Source organism: Falco cherrug, chromosome 3 (genome assembly GCF_023634085.1).
Source record: "Falco cherrug isolate bFalChe1 chromosome 3, bFalChe1.pri, whole genome shotgun sequence".
Lineage (NCBI taxonomy): Eukaryota > Metazoa > Chordata > Aves > Falconiformes > Falconidae > Falco > Falco cherrug.
Window position 1 is genome coordinate 35,540,645 of NC_073699.1, and position 24,442 is coordinate 35,565,086.

At 38.1% G+C, this 24,442-nt stretch overlaps 1 protein-coding gene across 1 annotated transcript; it reads right to left on the reverse strand.

The window, feature by feature from the left end:
* Window positions 1-1,363: 1,363 nt before the first annotated feature.
* Window positions 1,364-22,658, reverse strand: LRRCC1 (leucine rich repeat and coiled-coil centrosomal protein 1). Its single transcript, XM_005445448.4, has 19 exons — window positions 22,512-22,658; window positions 22,157-22,362; window positions 21,733-21,798; window positions 20,794-20,961; window positions 19,070-19,239; window positions 18,760-18,969; window positions 17,940-18,142; window positions 16,990-17,176; window positions 16,512-16,660; window positions 15,132-15,336; window positions 11,942-12,081; window positions 10,416-10,617; window positions 9,260-9,445; window positions 8,008-8,182; window positions 7,153-7,316; window positions 6,045-6,253; window positions 5,710-5,847; window positions 2,845-2,980; window positions 1,364-1,600 (listed from the first exon to the last, which is right to left on the reverse strand). The coding sequence occupies exons 1-19, from the start codon at window positions 22,568-22,570 to the stop codon at window positions 1,478-1,480; spliced, it is 3,096 nt and encodes a 1,031-aa protein (XP_005445505.2). The 5' UTR covers window positions 22,571-22,658; the 3' UTR covers window positions 1,364-1,477.
* Between the last annotated feature and the right edge of the window lie 1,784 nt (window positions 22,659-24,442).

Sequence of the window (24,442 nt, forward strand, 5' to 3'; positions counted from 1 at the left end):
CTGTTAGTACAGATTCAAAGCAGTCGGTCCTCGGCAGCTCTGCCCCACCTTAGCTGCGGGTATACAGTACCGCAGAGCGGATGCCTCCTCACTAGCACCGATGGCTCCCGTCCTTGCTCTCAGGGGCCAGGGGCAGGAACTCTCGATGCAGGGAGCCAGGGCTGAAGCAGATACCTGCTTTCTGCCTCCTCTCATGAAACTGGGCTCTTACCTGTTTATAAGGCTATGCAACCTGTAGCTAATTCCCAGCCCTCCACCTCCACCCTCAGACAAAGTTACTGTGCGAAGCGGGGCAGGGGGTCTTGTTTTCCCAGGCCCCTGCAGGTGCCTTATAGTTGTTGGGCTGTTGGGGTTTTTTTTATTATTATTATTTTGTTTCGCTGCTGCTTCCTTTCTTAAAGCAAAAGCAGTCTGTTCCCATCTATCAAGGTTGTGCTTTGCCAAAGACCAGTCACTGACCATCAGTGAGTTGTTTTTGCTGCTCTGGCTCCACTTTCAACTCGTGCTTGCGTTTTTCAAGGCCTTTGTTACATCCCACACTTAAGCTGCACCTTGTAACAACAGGCTACTGGTATCAAGCTCTGGTTCACACAGAAAGTTTTGTAACACGTTGATAACAAGCCCAACGGGCTTTGCACAGTTACCTAAACAAAGGCCAGGGCCTTTTACTAGCAGCAGTGCTTTTAAGGGGCACAAAACCGCATTACGCCTGGGGCCTGAACCAGCTGCTGGCACAGGCGGCTTAGGGGCTTCTACCGTCACTGGAGCAACAGGACTGCTGTAGCTACTGCGAGGGGGGAAGAAATAGCTCCACCTGGTGGACCAACAAATAACTGCCGTCACTATTTTACTTCTACTGCAAAATTAAACACTTCAGAGTATGGTATAGTACAGTAACAGTTTAGGATCTTCTGGGAAGATTCACACAAATGAAAAAAATGCCCGAACACAGTGGAGATGGCAGTCTCCATCATGAAAGAAGTATACCAATCATATTAACACAAGGCTTATGATTAGCTTCCATAAGAAACTGCTGATCTCCTGTTTTTCAAAAGCCACTCCAGATTGCAAAGTCATGCATCCTTCATCAACAGTGCAGATTAAACATACTTTCCGGTAAATTCTTGGATCTCTCATTACAAGACTCTTTACCCCAGCGAAGCAAACCATCAAGCTCCTGTCTTAGAAGCAAAGGCCCAACCTTCTTTTCTCTTATTAAACACACTAATTCTCATTTCGTATAATGCTTTTAATCTATAAATGTGTTTTGACCCGTTTTGACAAAACAGTGAAATAGTGAAAAGTAACAAAAAGCTAGAAATAACCATTACGAAAATAATGTAAAAATTTGTCTGATTGCTAAACCATCAAAATATATCACAAAGAATTTATTTCCTAGAAAACAAGGAAAAGTGCATTGTAGCATATGAATTTGCATATGTATAATACACATTTTTAGTGTATATATTAATAATCTTCAAAGATCTTGTTGAATATCATTCAGTGCATGTGTAAGTCGTCTTATTTTGTTTTCCATGGCTTTTTTATTGTTTGCCATTTCCTGCAGAAGCTGCCGCATTTCTTCTTCAACATAGTAAACCTGAAAGAGCACATGGAGATCAAATAGAATTCTTGCTTTTCCTTAATATACCTAAAACCATATAATCTTGGCAATTTTTAACACTGATGAGCTATGCAAGAGTGATATGCTTATGTTTAAATAAGCAATGCACTACTTTTGACGCTGGATGCAGTAGCAGAATTTTGCTTTAAAAAAGGTATTAGTTTGCTAGGAGATAGTAATGTATCAAACCAAAATACCTACTATGCAGAGAAAGCACCAGTTGTCACACTAAGGAAGAATGCAGTATATGACAGGAACAGCAACTGTTAACACTGGCCTAGGTGAGTGAAATTAATTACCTGGCATAATCATCATTATTCTTGCCTGTATAGATTAGGAAATATTAAGCTATCGACTCGTAACAGCTACATAGCATGGCAACTTTACTTTGCTTCGATACAGAACTTCATGATGGTACAGTTTGAGTAGTAAACTGAACTGCTGGTTGACAGCCAGCTGAACATGAGCCAGCAGTGTGCCCAGGTGGCCAAGCCCGGCTTGTATCCACAACAGTGTGGCCAGCAGGACAAGGGAAGCGATTGTCCCCCTCGACTTGGCATTGGTGAGGTCACACCTCGAATACTGCATAGTTTTGGGCCCCTCACTACAAGACAGACAGACACTGAGGTGCTGGAGCGTGTCCACAGAAGGGCAACAAAACTGGTGAAGGGTCTGGAGCACAGGTCTTGTGAGAAGCGGCTGAGGGAAGTGGTGGTGTTCAGCCTGGAGAAGAGGAGGCTCGGGGGGGACCTTATTGCTCTCTACAGCTACCTGGAAGGAGGCTGTAGCCAGGTGTGTGTGTCTGTCTCTTCTCCCAGATAATAAGCAAAAGGACAAGAGCAAACAGCCTCCGGTTACACCAGGGGAGGTTTAGGAGGATATTAGGAAAAATTTCTTTGCTGAAAGGGTGGTCAAGCATTGGGACAGGCTGCCCAGGGAGGTGGTGGAGTCTCCATCCCTGTAGGTGTTTAAAAAACACCTAGATGTGGTGCTTAGGGATGTGGTTTAGTGATGGATTTGGCAGCCTTGGGTTAACGGTTGGAACTGATAATCTCAAAGGCCTTTTCCAACCTACATGATTCTGTGATTAAGCCAGGGCTGTTTCCAGCCAGAGATTAGCCAGGTAGATACAAACAGGTGACTTCCAAGCACCACTGTTGTAGCAGCTTTAGAATAAAAATTCAAATACAGTAAACATTTAAGTTTAGTATTAAAATTACTTTCTCATTTGCTGCTTCTATTTGTTTTTCCTTTTCGTTTGCCAGCTGCAATAGTTCTTCCTGATGGGCTGCCAACATTGACTCAAGTTGTTTTCTAAAAGCATTATCCATTTCATGAAGCTTTTCCACAGCAATCCTAAAAAATGATAAAAAAAATTTTAAAGAAAATCACATTCCTGCAAACAACTGAAGTATTTTGCTTTGCTCAATTCTGCCTTTGATAAGGCTTTAATAACACAGGCACGAAGACAATTATTTCAATATCTAGCATCAGAACATGTCATTTTTTCAAGCATGTGTTCTAGTTTCATGCACTGTGTTTAGGGCTTCTGGCACTCCTCTCAGCAGAAAGAGTTTAATTACTAGCAAAGAATACGAAGATTTGAGCTTCCTACTGTCAATATGGGTAAGAACTCCACCTATTTTCAAACATCTACTTAGGCTTTTGCTTCCTGAGAAGTCAATGACAGAACTATGCAACCCTGTAAATGGCCTGTAAGCCTGTGTCTCACAGAAAGAGAGAAGTGTCTGCTTCACAGTAGAAGTATTTCCTTGACTGCAAGCAAATTCTGCTTTTAGAGGATAATTCTATCATATGTAGCAATAGAAGGCAAGGCAAATTATTCCACTACACAACTGATTTACCACAAAATTTTGAAGCAAAACAGAATTATTTGGGACAGAATTTCAGCTTCACTACTGATCATCTAACAATTTCAAAACCTGGTACTACTGACTATTTGAGGTGGTTGGTTTTTGCTTAATTGTGGTTTTTTTTGTTTGTTTGCTTTTTAAATCAAACTCAACCATCAAGTTATTTTCTTTCATTTATTAATCAATAACCTTCCTTAAAATAATATTGAAAGTATAATTCATCAAAGTATTTAATTTAAAATTGTAAAGCAAAAAATCTTCATCATACTAGCTTATTCCTTCAGTAACACTGTGGTTATCACTGCTAGATAAATATGTAGTAAATAATTAACTAGCTATTCTTTTCTTAAGAATAGTTGGGAGGAAAGAAGAAAAGAGAAAGGGGCCAAAGAGTACAGTAAAAATCATACTAACAATCTGAGCTTATCACAGGCAGCAGTCTACCATACTTCTCTATAATTGAACACATAAAATAACTGAGCATCATCTAAGGCCCTGTTTTCTGGGTTATGAGTATTTGTTTCTGTATCATCTTGTATTTACTATTAACTGCTCAAAAAAATTGACAGTACAAGAGAAACAATAAAAGAAACTTAAAACTTGTTGCTACTTGTATGAGAAGAGAATGACAGGTAACTTATAAACAGTCTGTTTATCACAGGCTGAAATATTAATTGACACCAAGCTGGGGGGAGTGTCGCTCTGCTGGAGGGCAGGAGGCTCTGCAGAGGGATCTGGGCAGGCTGGACCGATGGGCCGAGCCCAGTTGTAGGAGGTTCAACCAGGCTCAGTGCCGGGCCCTGCCCTTGGGTCACAGCAGCCCCAGGCAGCGCTGCAGGCTGGGGCAGAGCGGCTGGGAAGCTGCCTGGGGGAAAAGGGCCTGGGGGAGCTGGCTGACGGCCGGCTGGGCATGAGCCAGCAGTGTGCCCCGGGGGGCAAGGGGGCCCACAGCATCCTGGCCTGTATCAGAAACTGTGTGGCCAGCAGGACTATACTTGGCACTGGTGAGGCCGCACCTTGAATATTGTGTTCAGTTTTGGGCCCCTCACTTCAAGAGGGATGTAGAGGTGCTGGAGTGTGTCCAGAGAAGGACGGCGGGGCTGGTGAAGGGTCTGGAGCACAAGTCTTAGGAGGAGTGGCTGAGAACCATGGGTTGTTTGGTCTGGAGAAAAGGAGGCTCAGGGGAGACTGTATAGCTGTCTACAATTACCTGAAATGAGGTTGTAGCGAGGTGTGTGTCTGTCTCTTCTCCCAGATAACAAACAAAAGGACAAGAGGAAAGAAACAGCCTCAAGCCGCACCAGGGGAGGTGCAACTGGGTATTGGATATTAGGAAAAATTTAGATTGGATATTAGGAAATATTTCTTCACTGAAAGGGTTGTCAAGTACTGGAGGGAGGTGGTGGAGTCACCTTCACTGGAAGTGTTTAAAAGACGTTTAGAGGTAGCACTTAGGGACATGGTTTAGTGGTGGACTTGGCAGTGCCAGGTTAACAGTTGGACTCAATGATCTTAAAGATCTTTTCCAGCCTAAACAATTCTATGATTTATTAGTATTCTTGTGACAAATATTGAGGATCAGTCCTCAATTTCCTCCAAAGTGCATGAGGTATTTTCATTATCCTGCAGAGACATTAGCCAAGCACTGTGGCCCCCCTTCTAAGCCCACATGCAAGCCACAGCTGCTTGGCTTGACCTGCAATTTGCAACCAATTTGTCCCACATGTTCTGGTTACAAGCTAAAAGGTTGACAGGCTCATGCTCAACGAAACTCTGCTACAGACTGTCCCTCACGTGTACAAGCATCTTCACTGCATGCCTCCAGCCAGCATGTTTGATGACTGTATAAGAGTCCCTATCATGCAAACGTGACATCAAGTTTCCTCACAGAGGTAAATCAAAAGCATTGTGGTGGAATGAGCATATTAGGGAGGAAGGACTGTAGAGTCCAAGTATTTTCAAAGAAAATAGGAACATAGCTAAGTTACAAGGAAAAAATACTGTAGCTGGATGCTAGTTTCACAAAGTCAGTCACCTGTATAGCAAGAATTATGTCTATGCACACAGAGTTTGCGGCAACTGGGCTCATCAAGTACTTAAAAAGGCATTATGCATTTTTTTCACTAAATAATCACACATTTCTGTACTATTATTAACAGGGCAACTCTATACCAACTGAGCAGTCACAAAATAAGCTATTAAGGTGCTCACCTCTGAGTTTGAAGACTTTTGTTTCTCTCTTCAATCAACCGTTTCTCTTTGATATCAAAGCTCTCCTTCATTTGTTTAACCTGCACCTCCAGCTGACTTAATAGGTCTCCTTTACCTTGCCACTTCTTTTTCAGTGCACTGAAAAATAAAACGCACACATTTACAATGGATATAGATACCACTTCTTAGAAGGGAGTAAAAAAGTTTTCCATGCTTCCATTTTTCTATATTTCTGTGGGTTTTAATAGCCAGCAAGTACTCTCTGACCATAGAATAACTTCAGAGCAGTGTTGCATACTATGATGATCTCAAAGGATTATTGCCACTTTTGTCACCTGTGTGCATTCTTAATGTCATCAAGTTCTACTTCTTTTTCTTCTAGCAGTTGCTTTAATTCCTCTTTTCTTCCATTTAGCCTTTCTAATTTTCCCATTAGCTCTTCAAGTTCAGCAGCCTTTTCATCCAACTGTACTTGAAAAAGTTTCCGAGCTTCCAGATTTTCTTCATGCTGTTTTCTGATTTGTTTATCTTTTTCTTGTAAGCCCTTTAGGAGACAAATATTTTTGAACACAAACTCCCTTCATTTTAACTTTATTGTTAAATATACTATATTCAATAATATAACTATATTGTTAAATACCCTTTAAGAATATGTGTTTAGTCTATGCTGGAAAAAAGCAGAGAGGGACATGTGAAAGTTTGCTCTTTAAACATATAATTATATGAAAAACACTTAGTAAAGTGATAGCCAGTTAAATAATCTTCATCTGAAAGACGTTAGAATTAAAAAACAACAAAACATCAAAACATAAATCTGAAGTTGAAAGCAAGTTCAGAAAAAAGTTTATAACTAATACAACAATTCACATACACAAATCACTGAGCTCACATTCTTTTACGTGGCTATATAGCTTAATGAGTAACGCATCTAACCTTGACTGATGTAACATGCTATAAAACTTTGATTAATAATCTAAAGTCTTAAGTTTCTAAATGACATGAATGGAATTAATAGAAGAAAACATAGTAGCTCTTCTGTTAAAATACTGATTTACAAGAACATAATAAAGAAAAAAATATTTACATTGTGAAATAGATCTGAAGCAAACTTTTTTTTCCTTTTCTTCTAAACACACAGGAAAAATTACGCTACCCTAGCTTTTCCTCTTACAAAATCATTATCAAGAATAAGTTGAAGCAAGGCAAAGAGAAGAAAGTCTTCACATACATATGGCTCAAAGAGATATTTTAAGTAGCATCTCTGTACACCAAGTTAAAACAAGGCCCTCATCTGCACTCAGTGAAATCAATTGCCACTGACAGCCTGATCGTGCTTGCTAAACTAGGAGTGCAGAGCCAGCTTTCATTACAGCCTTTTACAACAACTTTCACTGCAAGTCTTAATTTTAACTAAGCACACAAACTGTCAGACATGGCACTTACTTCTTTTAATTTCCTAATTGTTTCTGTCTGATCGTCCACTATTTTGTTTTTAATTTTTATTGTATCACTGTCATGTTCCTTTTGCTTTTTTAACATCTCAATCTCATTCGTTAAAACTTCAATTTTTGCCTCCAGTTTTCCCCGATCCTGAGCAAGATGAGCTCCTAGATAAAACAGGATATTCACACTACAGCACTCATTTTACAAATGACTTCAAGATGTAAAATGTTGGAGGAGGGGGAGGGAGGCGAAGGTAATAACCACCTTAAAAATCAAACATGACCGTTTTGCCCACTAGAAACACTGCAGGGCTTTAATCTGTAGGTGGGTAAAACTTAAAGAGGAAATGTAGAACTGAAGGTCTGTATTTTATCCTTTGTGAAATTCTCTGATAAAAGTCCAGTAATTCTTACAGACCCAGCTAATCTCAAACAACCCACAAGGTGGTGCTGAGTTACATGAATAGTGAAAAGTGATAAAAGCCCAAGCTTTTTTTCACCCAGCAGTTAACACTTTTTTTTTTTTTAACATATATACTGAGATTTTCCCATTAGACTTATCTGATAGAAAAGTAGCATTACATAACAATATTTACAAATCCATGTTTTCCTAGTTTCATATTTGAAAGTTTTTTGCATAACATCATGGTTTTTTGATATTTTTGGGAAATAGGTAAACTGTATTTGCAATTACCTCCCACTACTGCTGTTATAGTTCCTATAATGGCCTGTGTACTACAGAAGATTATTTTAGCATGCCATCTTTACAACTGCATAAGATCAACAAGGCATCCTTTAAAAGGTATGACACTGAATACCAACAATTTCTTTCTACAAAAGAAAAAAAAAAAATTACCCTGTTGTGCCAACTCCTGCCCCCATATTTTCCTTTCCATTTTTAACCCGTCTATCACAGATTCCTGGGCTGTCAGCTGAGAAATAAGCTTTCCATTTTCCTTTTTCAGAAGTTCAACCTGAATAGCCTTCTGTTTGTGCTCCTCAATCACAGTTTCAAGTTCTCCAGTTCGACACTATGAACAAATATTAGAAAAACACAATTAGATCTTTTAAAACAGCTATTCAAAATTTCACACCAATATAAGTGGCTAGGAAAGTAGTACTTACATGTGACAAAAGAAGAATATACTGCTTGCATACAGTGTTCTATCTGCATCTCTTCCCAGTAATAAAACACAAACGATTTGCTTCAAATAGACATATTTCAATCCCAGAAAACTGTAAAGCTGATTTCTAAATACCCACCTTAAATTATGCAGTTATGCAGGCTACTTTTTGTTTTACAGATTACAGCTGTTTAACGTAGCTATTTTTTAACTTTGTTTTTAGCAACATCACTGATGGGCAGAATCTTATTCTGTACAGCAACACGCAGTGTTTGTACACCCCAACAGCAACATGTAGGGGAGGAGATGAGAAACAGCTGCGCAGGGGTTGTACTGCACAGAAGGTTTAACATAAAGAGGGACTGGATACATACATGGACTGGTTCACACAACAGTTTAAAGGTTGTGTTTCCAAGATTTTTAAGGATCTACTTACTACAGTATGTTACTATACAGTGATCAATAGTAGAAGATAAAGCAACTGTGCCCACAGTATTTAACCTTAAAATTAGACAATTAGTAGATTAATGACTAATACTGCTAATTTTATGCAACTCTTAGATATTAAGCTGCTAATAACTACACTTGATTATTTATTCAATTTCATCTTTACCTCACATACAGCGGCCACTGCAGAACTGTATTTCATTACTTTGTATTTACAGAGGGTCAGGGCGATTAATATAGGTTTTTAAATCTCAGTGAAGAGTGGCCACTTGATTATACACAAACTGTTAGTGCAAACAAGGCAAGAAGTGCACTTCTGAAGACATGAGTCTAGATTTTGCTTTATGAGGAACAGTGTTTGTGAGAAACAGAAGTGCAAGATGCAAGAAAAAAAGGGTGATGTGGAGTACTAGGTTTTAGTGCAACAGGAAACTTAACGTCTTTCAGTCAATCTACCTCGTATGGAATTGTTAGCTTTTATAGATAAAATATTACCAAAATATCATGTAGGTAGTTGAAATGTTTTGAAACAAGTACCTTAAGGTTTGCTGTAGCTTCTTCGTTTGTTTTTGTTAATTCTGCAATCTTTGCTTTCTGTTCTTTCACTATACTTGTCAGGTCTTGGATCAGACTTGCCATCTCCTTTTCCTTTTGTTCCAACTCAAAGCGGGCTCGTTTATGTTCAGCTAGATCAGCAGCAACACTGTCAAAACCCTCTTTTACCTAAAGTTTTATAAGATAAGACTTGAAAAATGCTAACATTTGGAAAAAGTGTGAATACATACACACAAATGATGTTGGAATTTCAAATAAAGAAGGAAACTGAGGTTCCTCAACAGTATGGGAAATCAGTTAATATCTGAGACTAGTTTTCTACCAGTTTGTTGGTGATACCTCAACTCTAAAAACTGGTTCTTTTCAGCTACAAGTTGGTAAAAACAGAATGAAAAAAACAAATCAATGGGTAGATGGGAAGTAGAGCAGAAAACATATCTTAGGAAAAGAAAACAATGCCTTGACTTAATCTTATTGTTAAGATTAACATTAAAATCTGGACAGAAGAATTTAGAATTAATTATATTTTTTTCCCTTGCAAGAGAAAGCTTTGAAGGGTGAAACCCCAGTCTTTTCTTTCCCCTCTTCTCCCATGTATTAAGTCAAGATGAAGCATTTAAAATTTTATTTAACATATAAAATAATGTGAACACTAGCCATAGAAATAAGTTATCTAAGGAATTTCATAACAAGTTTTGAATTTGAATTTCAAAATGCTATCCAAAATTCAGTTTTGAAAATTTAAACAATAGAGAACTTTATTATTAACTACATTAGAATATATGTAACCATAACCTTAGCAAAACATGAGGGAGTTTTTACAATAATTTAGTATGTTCTAATAGGTCAACATCTTTTAAAAGATATTAATACCATCAGACAGAAGGTTTTCTAAATTCTTTTGATTAACTTTTACTTATGAACAAAAATGCTGGGCTTTTTGAGTGCTGACTTGGCATTTCCTCTCTGTGTTCCAATCATTGATATTCCAAGGCTTACTACCCATACTTTTAGATGAATCCTTGAAGGAGAGACTTTGGATCAAAAAAACCTCAAAACAACTGCCCCCTCAAACCCTACACGTTTAAGAAAACTACAGCTACATTTAGCTTGAGATTAAATGTTCTCTTAGTCTCACCTCTTTAAACCTTTTTGCTTCAATGGTTAAAGCTAAACGAAACTCATCTTCTAACTCTTTGTACTTCTGGTTTAACGTATTAATTTTCTCCTGAAATTCTTTAACACGCTGTTCATGCCTCTGCTCCTCTTTAGCCACTTCCTTTGACAAAGCATCTTGAAATTCAGGTCCATTTAAAGCAACTCGGGTTTCAAGTTCTTTCCTGAAGTTAAACATATACTTGAGACAAGACCTGCAGTATCTCACAATACTGTTTCATTTTCATAGAATTTCTTAAAAAGGACAATAAATTACGTAATAAATGGAGTAAATGCCTCAGTTTCACAGACAGATTTCAGTCTTGTATGACAATGGCCCTGGGATGAGGAAAACTGTGCTGAGTACTGTTAAAAACACCCAAAGGAATAACCTTACTTTTAAATTCAAACTGCTGTAGAAATTGTTCAATTGCTCTTTTGCTGTTAGCGTTTGTTTGCTTTGCTGTTAACAAAGATCTGGAAAAGACATTGGAATCGGGGGAAAAAGAACTGTATAACCTCTTCTGCAGTCATTCTCTTCACCCTCACTCAACTGTTTCTCCTTGTTCAGACCCAAAATCTGAAAAGCAACAGCAGTGGAGACCTAAAGAGTTCCAGAATATGTCCTTCCTGTCTGAAAGCATCCCTATAGGAGAATGTTATAGCAAAAGTACCTGTACTTTAAGACTATTCTGTTCATCTGTCTTAAAGCACAAACACAAAATATACCTGCTGTCCTTCACATTACGTCTTTTGGAGATGTATGAGATAATAACTGGAAGTTCTCAAAACACAGCTATCAGATTCTTCCCATCTAAACCTGCAGTTATCTTGGTATTGGAATAAATTTATCCTTCTAAAATTAAAGAACTGTAACCAACTTATTTTATGAACAACTTCCTTCACATACTAGTATACCACACACCACTTGTTGCTTTAGTTTGCACACATATTTAATTGTATTAGCTAAATAGCACAGATCTGGTGTTCAAGTATTCTCCAAGAAACAGGAAATTTTGAAATGAATGAGGAAAACAGCCAAGTTTTCCTCTTCAAACCAAATGGGCAAGTCGCCAACCCACCCTAAAACAAGATACTATAGAAGCTGACTTTTATTTTTTTTTAAACTTCGTGTTATGTAGTATATGCAGACCTTCAGACAATAAATCATATGTGATTTATTTTTATCTGATTCTTTCCTCAATTGAAATATTTAAAAGGAATTCAGCCATATAATAAGACAAGAACCTATCAAATGAAAGGCTGGAAAAACACAGTTGCCTACACTGTCTTTATGAGTCAGGAATCTACAAGATATGAAGATATGCTTAAGTGAGCAAGAAAATGGGTGGGAAAACATCTACATTTTTACAAAGACCATCTCTCCCATTAACAAAAGAGCAAACTACCAAAACCACAGCCACACTTTGCAGAATGGCTTTAAACAAAACACATTTGCAACACTAGCATCTCCATTAACTTCTGAAAAGAAAATAGAAGACCCCATACCTTTGCTCTTGCTCTCTTAATATAAGAAGTTCATGTAGTTGTTTTATCTTCTCCTTCTGTTGTCGAAAGGATATTCTAAGTAACTGTACTTCTCTTTCATTTGCTGATGCTTTAAGCTCTGCTTCTTGCACCTGTTTCATCTGTGTTGAATTAATAGAAAGAGAAACAAGATTTTCTTAAAACTGTAATCTGTTCTTCATGTCTTATACTAGAGTACAAAGGAACAGGTGCTTTATTAAGTTTTACACATGTCTACCTGGGCCATTATGTTTACAGCAAACACCACAACTGTATTTTTCACAAAATGTTATGGAATGTTATTATGTTACCTAGCCCAAGACAAAGGAATGTTTTGTGGTGTGTGTTTGGGTTTTTTTTAGCTTAATTTGTTTTGTTACACTTGCAGAAATTTAAGACAAGATTTTAAAAATTAAGTCTTAGATTAACTTACTACAACACACACAAAAAAAAAGCAACTTTCAGGAAGAACCAAGGACATTTACTTAATTTGTATGAAGACCCCAAAAGTGGAGAAGTGGAACAAATATATCTGCAGAATGATTTCCTCAGTTAGAATCTCTGGTATTGTAATACTTGCATTAGTTTCAAGCAAAATATTTTTAGATGCATCCAATATAACTTTTTTAAACACCACAGTTACCAAAATCTGTATCTTATTGTTTTACAGTTTAAAGTTGCTGAACAGAGCTTCTTTCTAATGATTTAATATATATTATTAAATAATATATATTAAATATTATAAATACCAGGTGACATAGTCCACTTTTTCCATTTGATGCAAATTTTTATGAATAAATCCATCATATAATCTTAAGCCTTTTACATACAAAGCTGTCTTTTCTGATGCAACAAGTAGGAAAAAAATATGAAAAAAGTTATAAAAAAAGGTTTTAATTACTCATGAAATGGTAATTCAGAATCAAGACACTTCAGAAGGCTCCAGATTAGAATGTGTAACAGAAACAGCGGAAGTGATATTAATGGAGATTTTCTTACTCTTAATCATTACTTGTAGCATTCATTTCAATCCTATTGTGATCAAGTAGCGAGCAGTAACAACTATCTTGTCAATCTGTCCTCCTAAGCAAAGCAAAGGGCCTCCAAATTCTGTACTTCCACAATTCTAATCTCTCTGCTTTCCAGAGTTATCAAATCTGTGAATGGTTAATGGACTACTCAAGATTAGTTTTAAGTGTCAGTTATCTAACGGCAGAGCTAGAATGCCAGAAACAACTGGTCTGATTTCCAACACTCACAATAAAACAAACAAACCCCAATCTCCACAAAACAAAAAAGACCAAGTAATAAAAAAATCCCAACCTAAATCTGTTTTCTTTCAGAATTCTATCACATCTGTTCCTGCAACTTGATTTTTGAACAATTAATCAAAATGAAAAATTAAAAAAAAAAAAAATAAAAAATTAAGGAACATGTAAGGCATGTCCTGCACTGATAAATAAAACATTGTTTCCAATGTTTATCATCTCCTGCAACGTCCCTTAAGATACATAAGCGCTGCTGCATGTTATGAGTTCTAGCTTCAAAGTGCTAGAGGTACCTAAAGTTCATACAGTAACTTCAGTTGTATGAAAATCGTTATGAGGCTTGAGTATGAACTTAAGTTCTCATGTTCTACATATTAAGCCTCTTCATAAGCAACACTTAAACTCATCCCCACTGCATTCCTGTTGTTTTGCGGATGAAGTGAAGCAATTCTCTCCTAAACTGCAGTATTTAAAAACAAAAATTTCAAGTGAGAACACATACAAATTTAAAGACTGCTAGAAAATAGGGTACAATTTAGATCCATTGTAACTTATTTATCTTGAACCCCTTAAAGAAGTAATCTAGTAATGTTGACTGGAATCCTTGAACAGTGACTACCATAAGTAACCAAAATTTACCACTGAAGCTAACTGCCAATGTGTACTATAAGAAAGCTCTATAAAATATTCTAGAGTTTGTTAGGCTTAGAGAATCATGATTATTCTTTTAAACATAATTATTAAAGAATATTTCCTACAGAATCTTAAAGACAGGAACAAAGGCCTTCCCTTAAAATTCTGCAGTTAATAAAAAAGATGTTACTACTATCAAAAGAGATTACTTCTACAAACTCAAAGAAAAAATAAAAACCTCATACATAAATATTTACTTTCTTATAGAAAAAGAAAAAAACCCAAAAAAACCAAAGGCCCCAAAACCATCCACTCTTCTCTAAATCACTAATTTAGCAGTTTTCAAAATGACAAGCAGATACCTGATCTAAACTGAAGGTCACTTCTAGATCCGTAATAGCTTCAGGGTCTTTACAGGTACGGAAGGAAATGGAAGAGCCACTCAGGTGCCTAAACAAACCTAAAGTGGAGGGTGGCTAATCCATAACTTGAATGGCTCTTACAGTTTGGCTGCCAGCACCCTCCCCAATTCTGTTTCCTTTCAGGGTATCTGAGCAACAACACGCCCTACAGCACCACACTAGCAGTTCAGACACTTTTCCCAATGGATATATTAGGATTCAATTTCTGTAAGTGGATGCACTCAGTGACACAGGAATAAGAATCAAACAACAGGAACATTTACTGGAGGATGGAGCATTTGACCACTGAAAATTCATCAGTTAGTCAGTCAGAAATAGTGGCAGTATCTGGTCCAGCATCTTGATTTTACGTATTAGTATACTGAACAAAGTGCCTGTGGCAACAAAAGCATCATTATCTTCTCCAGCTGTAAAAACAAAACCAAAAATTCCAAGCAAACAAATAAACAACAACAAAAAACAACCCAAAACAACCAGAATCTTTAAGTTCTCAGCAATTTTTATGGTCACAATTAAAATAATCTGATTCTTTAGATCAGCAAAACAAACAGAACCACCAGATTTTCATACCAATAGTAAAATCTTTACTGATTTCAGCAACATTTTTAAAAAGTTGATTTTCAGAAAATATCAACTCTCAGTGTTAAGTACATAGGACTTATTCTCCTTTATCTTAAAACCACATCCATGACATATTTATAAAAAACGTTAATTGACAATTAAAAAGGATACTTGTCTTTTTGTGGCAAACTCAGACTTAAGGCTCGTAAAATATAGCATGTATTAATATCTAGGACTATAGTAGCCATCCTGCTGTCATTGTGTTATTTACTCATGGAAAATATTTACCTCTGTTGTTCGTTGCTGCAGCCTCTGTGTCTCCATCTTGGACAGTGTTTCTTCTAAAGCTTGCATGGCCTTCTGATGTTCTACTTCTTTGTTTCTTGCCTGATTTAACTCATTAGTCAGTCTTTCAGTTTCACCTTTCAACTGTTGGACATCTGCCTGCAGTCTTGCTTTAATATCTCTCTCTCTCAATATCAGTTCCTTTAGCCTGAGAATAAATGCCACTAAAGTATTACAAACATTTTAGTATTTAGTTTGATGCCAAATACATTGAGAAAAAGACATTAGTAAGTATTGTAGCACTATATCTTGTTCTTTGCTGAGTTTTACTATTTAAAGCACTGTCATGTAAACCTGTTTAAAAATACGTAAAATATTACTGAAGTAATGTGTATCATTTCTAGATGAAGTTTCATTTTGAAAGAAACTAAGCTGGAGACAACCTCATAGACAGGTCTTTAAGGAAATGACATTCCAGTACCACTTTGCTTTATACAGTAGTCAGACATATAGTATCAATTTGTAATTTAATAATTTTCTTCAGAAAACTTTAAAATATCCTTAAATATTCTAGTAATTTTTGACATAAGATCTATTTCAAATGAAAAGGAACATAATAAGCCTCTTATACAAGGTAGTAACAAGTAAAGGTGCAAAGTGGACCTAAAACAAAAAGAAAAAAAGGAAACAATCAGAGCCAGACATGAATGGCAACTCAGGAAGCACTTGGCTTGTTTCCTCCTTACAAAAAGGAAAATGTAACTTTGATAACTACAATGCAGTTAAGAAAAAAATATAAATACAGCAGACATCTCCAGTCTTAGCTGAGAACAAACAATATGTTGTTAAAAGAGAGAACTCCCTGGGGGGGGGGGGAGAAGATGCTGCTCAGAACTCACAAGGATAATGGTAGCAGTCTATGGGAGATACCCTAGGCCTGACCTGCACAACATATTGCCTATTGGCCAACTCTACCCTGACACAAACATCTTTGCTCAAGTGCACCATACAGGAAAAAAAGAACACTGTATGTATAAGTGGAAAGGGAGACTGGGAACTGGAAGATGAAAACACGACACGAGACAGCTACTAGGGCTTGAGCTGCAAGGTAAAGTGTAATTATGATAGAGACTGCTTGCAAAGTAACAGCTAGAAATGGAGGTAAATTGACATACTGGTACTGTTCTGAGACAGGAACAGGAAGAAAGCTGCAGAAAGGAATTTCATTAGGCAATACTGAGAGAAATTCTAGCACTATGTCATGATGCATTATTTTCCAAGCATATTGTTTAAAGCTGTTCTCATTTCTTCAGTCTATAAATTGAATTGTCTTGAATTAATAAAACCAAAACAAACTTTTATGCTACAGCACTGTTTCCCCACCTGTCTGAAGTGTATACAGCCATACTTTGAATATTCTTTTCTTCTTTTGCATGTCTCTGTAGCTCTCTGACATGTTCTATTAATTTCTTCTCTGCTTGCTCTGCTTTCCATCTCTTTTCTTTCTCCTGATCCAGTTCTCGAATCAGTACCTAAACAATAAGGCGGCAAGCATCAGCTTAATAGAAAACATTCCAGTGTGGCCAAAAAGGACAAACAATATTCGTAATTGTAGAATAAGATATTTTGTCTTTCTGGAATTCATGGATGACAAAGGGAAGTGCAAGCAACCAGGCCAAAAATCACCATAAAATGAAATAAATTCTCTCCCAAAGACAGTGCAAGAACTCCACAACTTTTTTGATACTATCTACATGCAATTATTTTTGTCACTTCCCACGTTAAAATTTCACCAGGAGACATATAGTTGTCTTCAGGTGAAGACATACTCATATTTAACTTGAAATGATGCAAAACATACTCGGTATGTTGATTCCTCTGTGGCATCTGAATTCATTTCTTCTACTCTTTCTATATTGCTCTGTATTCCAGTTAACTTTTCAGCTTTTCTTCCCACTACTTCTAAGTCTCGAGTATCGGATGATGAATTGGGATAAGCGTGTCTCTGACTGGAGCGTGGACACTTTGAGGAACTCTTCTTCTCTTCCCTATAACCGCAGGACATCAAGGTGTGTTTAAAAAACAACAGGGGATTCAGACACTTTATAACAGGTCAAAATTTTAGAGTTCTGTGTAGAAGTTGAATTGTACAGAGTACAAAACCACACAGAAAGTAACTTGCAAGCAAATCATAAAACAAACAGCTAAATTCAAATCTTCAGGTGTAAAAAAAGTAGGACTAGCAGATGCTACCTGAGAAACACCTTATGATCATGTAGCTATTAAACAATTTTAGAGAAGCAGAGTAGCTGTAGAGCTGCAGTGGCTGACTAAACTAAAATATTCCAATTTATATCACCTTTTATTCATCACTTCCGATATTTACTATATAAATCAAACTACTATAGCATTCTCAGTTTCATCACCAAATATGGGCAGTTATATCCTTGACCATCGTTCTGACATCATAAATCTTATTATTATTTTTTAATGACTCAGTTCCTCTGTCTGTGGAGAATTTGTCTGTAACCACAATTTAAAACAAAGATGAAAATGTAAATTGTTAGAATTCTGAAAGTGTTAATTTTGGAAACTTCAGATCAATTTCCTTTTCACCTCAAGACAGAAAATGCTCGTATAGGGAAATGACCAAGCAAAGGCTCGGCAGCTAGTAGTTTTCACAGCATTATTAACAGAGCTAGTTTACCCAATCTACCACTTTCAGCCAAATGTTTCAAGTCAAACTACTAGTTCACTCTGACAATATTAATCTTAATTAATTTTAGCTTTATACTGCGAACACTGGGATACCTGTCAATTATTTTATTCTTAAGATGATTTGCATGACACCTAGTAGATAAGGTAGTTCTACGGTAAGTAGGGATCTTGCTTCTTTTCACAATCTTTCTGTTGTTCTCTTTCCCACTCTCATTTTCGCTCTCAGAAGTTGGATCTGTGTCCCTCTTAGCTTTCAGAACATTTGGAGGAGCTTCCCTTCTTGAGGTATCAGATACCTAATAACAGATCAAAGTTTTATCCATACAAGTTGCAATTTCTAACGGGTTAGTTTCTCACACTTATTCAGGTGCTGTTTTTAAAAAGTTCACACAAAATAATTTTGATAGAAAAGTAAACAATTGCTCCCAAACAACCTCCTCCCCCCTTGCTAAAACATTTCATTGCTTTGAAGACAATATAAACCAAACAGAACAGCATGTTTGAGAACACAGCTGTATCTTTGAAATACCTGAAGTTTGGCAAAATCCCTAGGCAGAGCAGCTTGGTGCAATATATAAAACAAATAAGCAAGGTACACCACGAACTGTTACAAAAACATTCCTGACAAACATATGAGACCAACTTAGACTATTAGCAAAATTAATTTTCACCAACCCTGTAAGTCAGGTATTTTGCTGTGTTTCATATTTTACTCTGGTTCAGTTACTATATTGATGGCTTCAGAGTAAAAACCAGAAGACAATTTTCCAATATACTACGATCAGTAGTTCTCCCAGTCCCAAACACTAGGGTTTTTATTCAGTATGAAAGTTTTCATGATTCAAAGTGCAATCAAAAGGTACACCTCATTTTACAAACAAAACTTTCTGTGCAATCACAGAAAAACATTCACCTTTTGCAGTATCTGTGAAATCTGATCTTCTATTTTTTTAATCCTCATCTCACTGAATATTTTATCAAGTTCAGCCTTCTCTGGTTCTGAAGATGAGACAAGCTCTGTAGAGGAGCTGATGGCACTTTGTACTGGTATTCTTGTACGCTGATGAAAATGAGCTAATGCCTGGTCAATATGAGGTGTCAACACCGGTAAGGTAACATAGTCCTATCAAAAGGAAAGACAATCCTTGTAACATTAATGAGTTGCATGCAATATAAAAATGAAATGTATCAATTTTAAAAACAGTACACACAAACTATGGCACCTGGTCTCTGGATAAGGGGAACCCAGATGAAACCGAACAGCCTAAAATGTCTTCTAAACACTGCAAATCTGAACAGTTTTCTTCTGCTGGGTCCGCTGGTTCAGCAGAAATATTTCTTCCATCTAGAGTTGTTAGCTGAGGCAACGCCTGAAGAACAATTTCTCTATAACCTTGAGGAAAAGACCAGATTTAAATTGAAATTAATCTCCAAAGGCAATATCTAGTGTATGTCATCTTAAATTATGCATTGCATTTTTAACAGAAGACAAAAAGGAGTGAGTTATTTGCAAGTGTCTCATCTTTCCCAACCCACAAGACTTTCAATAGACAACATTACAAAACAAATTAACTGGGAAGCTGCCTGCCTAGTCCTGGTCCATATGGGGATTTCCCCACCAACATCAGCATGTTGCAGTTGCACAGACAACCTTTTAATATTGGCCTACTGCACCAAAACAGTTGTATCAAGTATAAGGATAGACAAATATAAGGTAAAGGCAAGTTCTAAAAGGCTTACGTAACCTCATGCTTCTTCAGTTAATGAAGTAAGGCGTTATGAAACTGTAAAGCACTGAAAACAGATTTATTTAAAAACTAATAGAATTTTGGCTTCTGAATGCTGCAGCTTTGAAAGCAAGTGCCACCAAAAAGGCAGATATGAAGAGGTACGTAAACACTTACAGAAGAAAATTAGTGGAATTTCCTAAGTTATCCTGGTAACTTTATAATAGCCTGTTACTGCATCCATGGTGCCTGAATTCATTTGTAAAACTTGTTCATGGGTGCTTTTGAAAACCTCAATTATCTCTGAAGTTTCTTTCTAAGAACTGTACACATACTATACCTGTATCAGTTACATGCTCATGATATGGTTGCTATTTTGTAATATTGTAGTTCCTACTGTTCTACTCTTTGTAATGAGACTATCTTTGAGCTGTCTCGGAAGTACCAATCCTCCACTTCTATGTTCCTGTGAGAGATTTCCCCCTCTCTTATACAGAAAGAAAACAAACAAAACCTGCAGCAAAACAGGATGCTACAGTTTAACTTGTTTGAACACAAGGTGTAACATTTGAACAGTGAAAAAAACCTATCCCAAACCCAGAAACCCAACACGACTGGAAGTGATGTATCCACACATACTCCTCCAGGTTGGCTCCATGCTGCTAGTGAAACCACTGCCTATTTTGATGAAAATGCTGATTACTGCAGAGCGTCTTAGTCTATCACTGCTTACTGAAGCTGTGGGACAAGGACAAAAGGCTAACAGTGCTTATTACTGATCTTCCTCTTGTGGTCTCTATCAGCAGACAAACATCTACTTCCCATGCCTGCCCGCATTCTATATAGTTCAATATCTCTATCGCCATTCTTCACATTCTCCACCCACCCACATTATAATATTAATACTCCTTCCCTCCTATTTCTGCAATACTTTCTCTTCCCATCACTCTTTACCTATCTCCAGCCTTAACCTAAAATAATATGTGTAAAGTTGAGCCTTACCAAAGCATACAAGTAGATAAAATGTTGAGAATATGCCCAGGGGGAAGAAAAAAATAATATTTTTTTTAATGGCAAACAGATTAATTTTGACAGAATTTAGATTCCTGCGGGCCGGTCAGTTTACAAAAGGGTTTGCAAGCTTCAGAACCTGGCTCACAGCTTAAGGGAAATCACTGACATAATGAGCACAAATTATTTACCTAACAGGAGACCCATACCTGCTCTGTGACAAACTGGATTGGCTTTTCCATTTTTTTCCAGTGTCAGATTTGTCAAACAGCGCAGCCCCTTTGTGCACTGAAGTAAGTGATTAATATTGTTTACACAGTTGCTATGTAGGTCAATATGGCTAATCTTATGACTGGTTCCATGAAGGCACTGAAGTCCTGAAAATTTGAGAAAAACCACAAAATAACGATTTCTGAAGCAATCCTAGACTATTGGGTTTAGAACAAATAGCATCCTGTTGAAAAATATTCAGCAAATAATATATCATAACTGGAAATGATCTAACAACTTTTGCTCCATATCCTTGTCTACATATATTAATTAGCTACGGTACACTACCACACAGTGCAATGCTTAAGCTAGTTACAAGAGCTAACTTCAAAGAAATAGATTAGTTTAACTGCTAAGCAGCATGTAAAAATAAACATTTTGCTTGAAGTTCCTTTTTGTTACTCAGTTCATTAACAAAATTGTTACCAATGTTCTTTTAAATCTTCTATTACAAACTCCCTTGATTCTACAGCTTAAAAATCTTACAAGTAAAAATCCACCATTTCAACAAATAGATTTAGAAAAGAACTTTCACATCATATCCAGAGTTGCATTTTTGTCCTACAAAAAGGAAATATATGAATCTTTTGGAAATATCTTCCGAAATGCTTCCAAAAGCATTTTTTTTGAAATGTTTAGTATACTACTTAGTGAACAAGCTTGGCCTCGCCGTATACAGGAGAAAAAAATCCAGTTCTGAACAATCCTTGATGTTAGAAACTTGAAAGCTGATAGTAGCAGCAATTGCACCTTTAGTAGCATTACTCAGTCAATTGGCTGAACAACTAGAAGCTTCTAAAAATAAACTTGGTCAAGTTTTTAAAAATTAATGTCCGGCAAATGCTTTTTACTGCACTGCACATGCTAAAGTCACTTACCAGAGAGATCATGTATGTGATTATATGACAAATTCAGTGTAGTTAAATTAAAGAGCTTTTCCAGTCCTAAACAAAATGAGGGGAAAAAAACAACAAACAGTAAGAATTTCAGAAGAACGCTCTGCTTTCATCAAATCAAAACCTGCAAAGTAAGCCTTTAAAAAGCATAACCACAAATTACAACAATAAACTACAATAAATCTAAAAAATATATAAACTGTTTCCCTTATAAATTAACACCATATTGCTATGATAAATCATACAAAGACTACATATTTTTTTAAAATTTACACAATAGTATGGTTAGCAGCTCACTAACTTCGCATAACCTTAATTATATGCATACTTTCCAGAAGCAAGCTTTAATGCAACTCTTAGAAAAGCTTCACGAGTTGCTGAATAGACATAAATAAATATTGCAGACCTTCCACTTTCGTTATCAGGTTACAGGATAAACTTAGGGTGCGCAGGTTTGCCAAGGAATCTAACCCCTCGATCCGGCGGATTTCGTTTGATGACAGATCTAAATGCTGCAGATTCCGGAGGTGGCTGAGCCCTTCGATTCTGGAGATGCGGTTACAGTGCACGTTGAGCGTGTGCAGGCCCGGGCTCAGGGACACGTCCAGCAGGCTGCGAAGGAAAGGCCCCTGTCGCCACCGGGCAGCTTCACCCCCAGGCCGCTCCACCCGCCCCCGCCCAGCGCCCCGCTCCGGCCTCCCCTCATCCCGAGCGCCCCGCTCCCAGTGCCGGCTGCTGCGGGACGCCATTACGCTCCTCACCTCTTAACGCCCTTATCCATGAGGCTGAGCTCGCCAGCGATGGCGCGGCCCCCCGCCATACCGCCGGCCCGCCCGCACAAACCGCCGCTTCACTTCAAACTGCCCCCGCCTCCCACGGGCGACGCTCCGCGCTTTACGGCTAAGACGCAAAGCCCTCACAACGACGTGGCCGCCAAGCAGCGCCTCCCCGCTCCCCCCCGGGCCCCGGGAGCCTGCGCTAGGCGGCGGGCGTGGGCCGCCTGCCAGCGGCGGGGTAGCCGTGGGGCAGGGCCCTCCCGGCGGCCTGAGCGTATGAACAGCGCTCACGGTGTGGAGGTTTTGGGTTTGTTTAGGGCTGGTGCAGCATTAAGAGTTTACCCCAGCCGTGGCTCGAAGCTGGGCCCTGGCGCAGGCGGGCCTGGCCTGGCCTCGGCAGGGGGCCACAGATTCACTCTGTAGAACGGCATTTTCTAACGCACTGGAGCCCTGGCAGCACTTCAGAGCGTTGGTTCAGTACTTGCCCACAGGCTGGCCTGCTCGGGGTCCGTGTGCGGAAATCAGGGGTCCCACCGCGGTATTTGTGCGTGGTGGGACCCCTGCTGGGTCCTGAGGAGCAGGTGAGGCACGGCACTGTGTTCAGCTGCTGGCGGCCTTCCGCCGGCCATGACTCTGGGATCTTGCTTGGCCTGCGTGGCTGGGGAGAGCCTCTGGCTGACTGTAACTACTGACAAGGCACTGGCTGTTACAGTACAACCAGGAATTTGAAGAGAAATGTAGCTGAAGGTGAAGTTTGGTTAAACAATTTCAGTAAGGCTGGACTATATGTCCTAATGGGCTTCTTACTTGGACTGGGCACCGTGCATGCCTTTTAATATCAGTGCTATTGTAGTACACCTTTAAAATACCACATTGACGTTTCTTCATGAGTAACTTAATTTTTCATGGCATTATAGCATCACTGTATAACTTTACAGTGCAACACTAAGCATTTACAGTGCAATGCTGAGCATTTGATGTAGAAAATGCAAACCTGTCCTGATAGAGTAGATTCATCTAACCATCTAAAAGTAGGAGGGGAATCATTTTCAGTGGGCAGTTAATACAGCCATTGCTGGGACTGGGTGAGTTTCAACTCATGTCTCGCACATAACAAAGACTAGACACTTAATTTTTAAATATCTGCATTTACACAGATGAGTGCTATTGTTGGACATGCTCGCTAGCCAGTGATTATTAATACCTGTTTACTGAAAAAAATCCATCATGCTTTTCTTCACACTTCGCAGCCCCAAAAATGGATGTATACAGTAGCTCATGCAAATGAACCTACATTGATGTTTTATCAAAGAGAAATACTTCAGTAAACTCTACAGCTAGTATGAACACCTGTATAGGATGCAAGTGCAAACATCATAGCATGTCACAGAACAATGACTTTTCCCATGTTTTTTGGTTTGCCAATAGCTGACTGCTGTGTGAGGTCTGTTTCATGATCAATAATAAAAGTAGAATGATGTATCTGCCAGGGAAACAAATAGATCCTTAAGACTTTTAGTAAAAACCAGATGTGCAATAAGTTTGGCAGAGTACCAGGAACAGGAAAACAGGAATATTGCCAAGGCAGTAGTTTGTCACATGTCTCTTATGTGCAGACTCATATTCTAAATAAGTTTGTGAATATGGTCATGGGGTCTGGTGTGGCAAATAGTAAACTGTCTCCCCTCTAATGGAACTTAACAGAAGTCCTTGAATAGCTGTTGAACTCCTTTCAGAAGGCAAGACAAAACTACTTTGAAATGTAATGTTCCCCACAAAAGGTGAGCTGAAGAAGAGGAGACCAAAAGGGAGGATCAAATTCATCGGTCATATTAAATACAGTATGTTCCTGGGTGTCTGCCAAGGAAGAATAACACTGACTTTTTTCCCTAGAAGGTTTCTTCAGGTGTTTCTTT

What these genes read in the sequence shown, in the direction of transcription:
- LRRCC1 (XM_005445448.4), bottom strand. Translation starts at nt 22,570, where the DNA reads ATGGCGGGGGGCCGCGCCATCGCTGGCGAGCTCAGCCTCATGGATAAG. An exon ending in ATGGATAAGGGCGTTAAGAG is followed by an intron (nt 22,363 to 22,511) that starts GTGAGGAGCGTA and finishes TTTCCTTCGCAG; the next exon opens with CCTGCTGGACGTGTCCCTGA. An exon ending in GCTGTATACACTTCAGACAG is followed by an intron (nt 15,337 to 16,511) that starts GTGGGGAAACAG and finishes ATTTATTCTCAG; the next exon opens with GCTAAAGGAACTGATATTGA.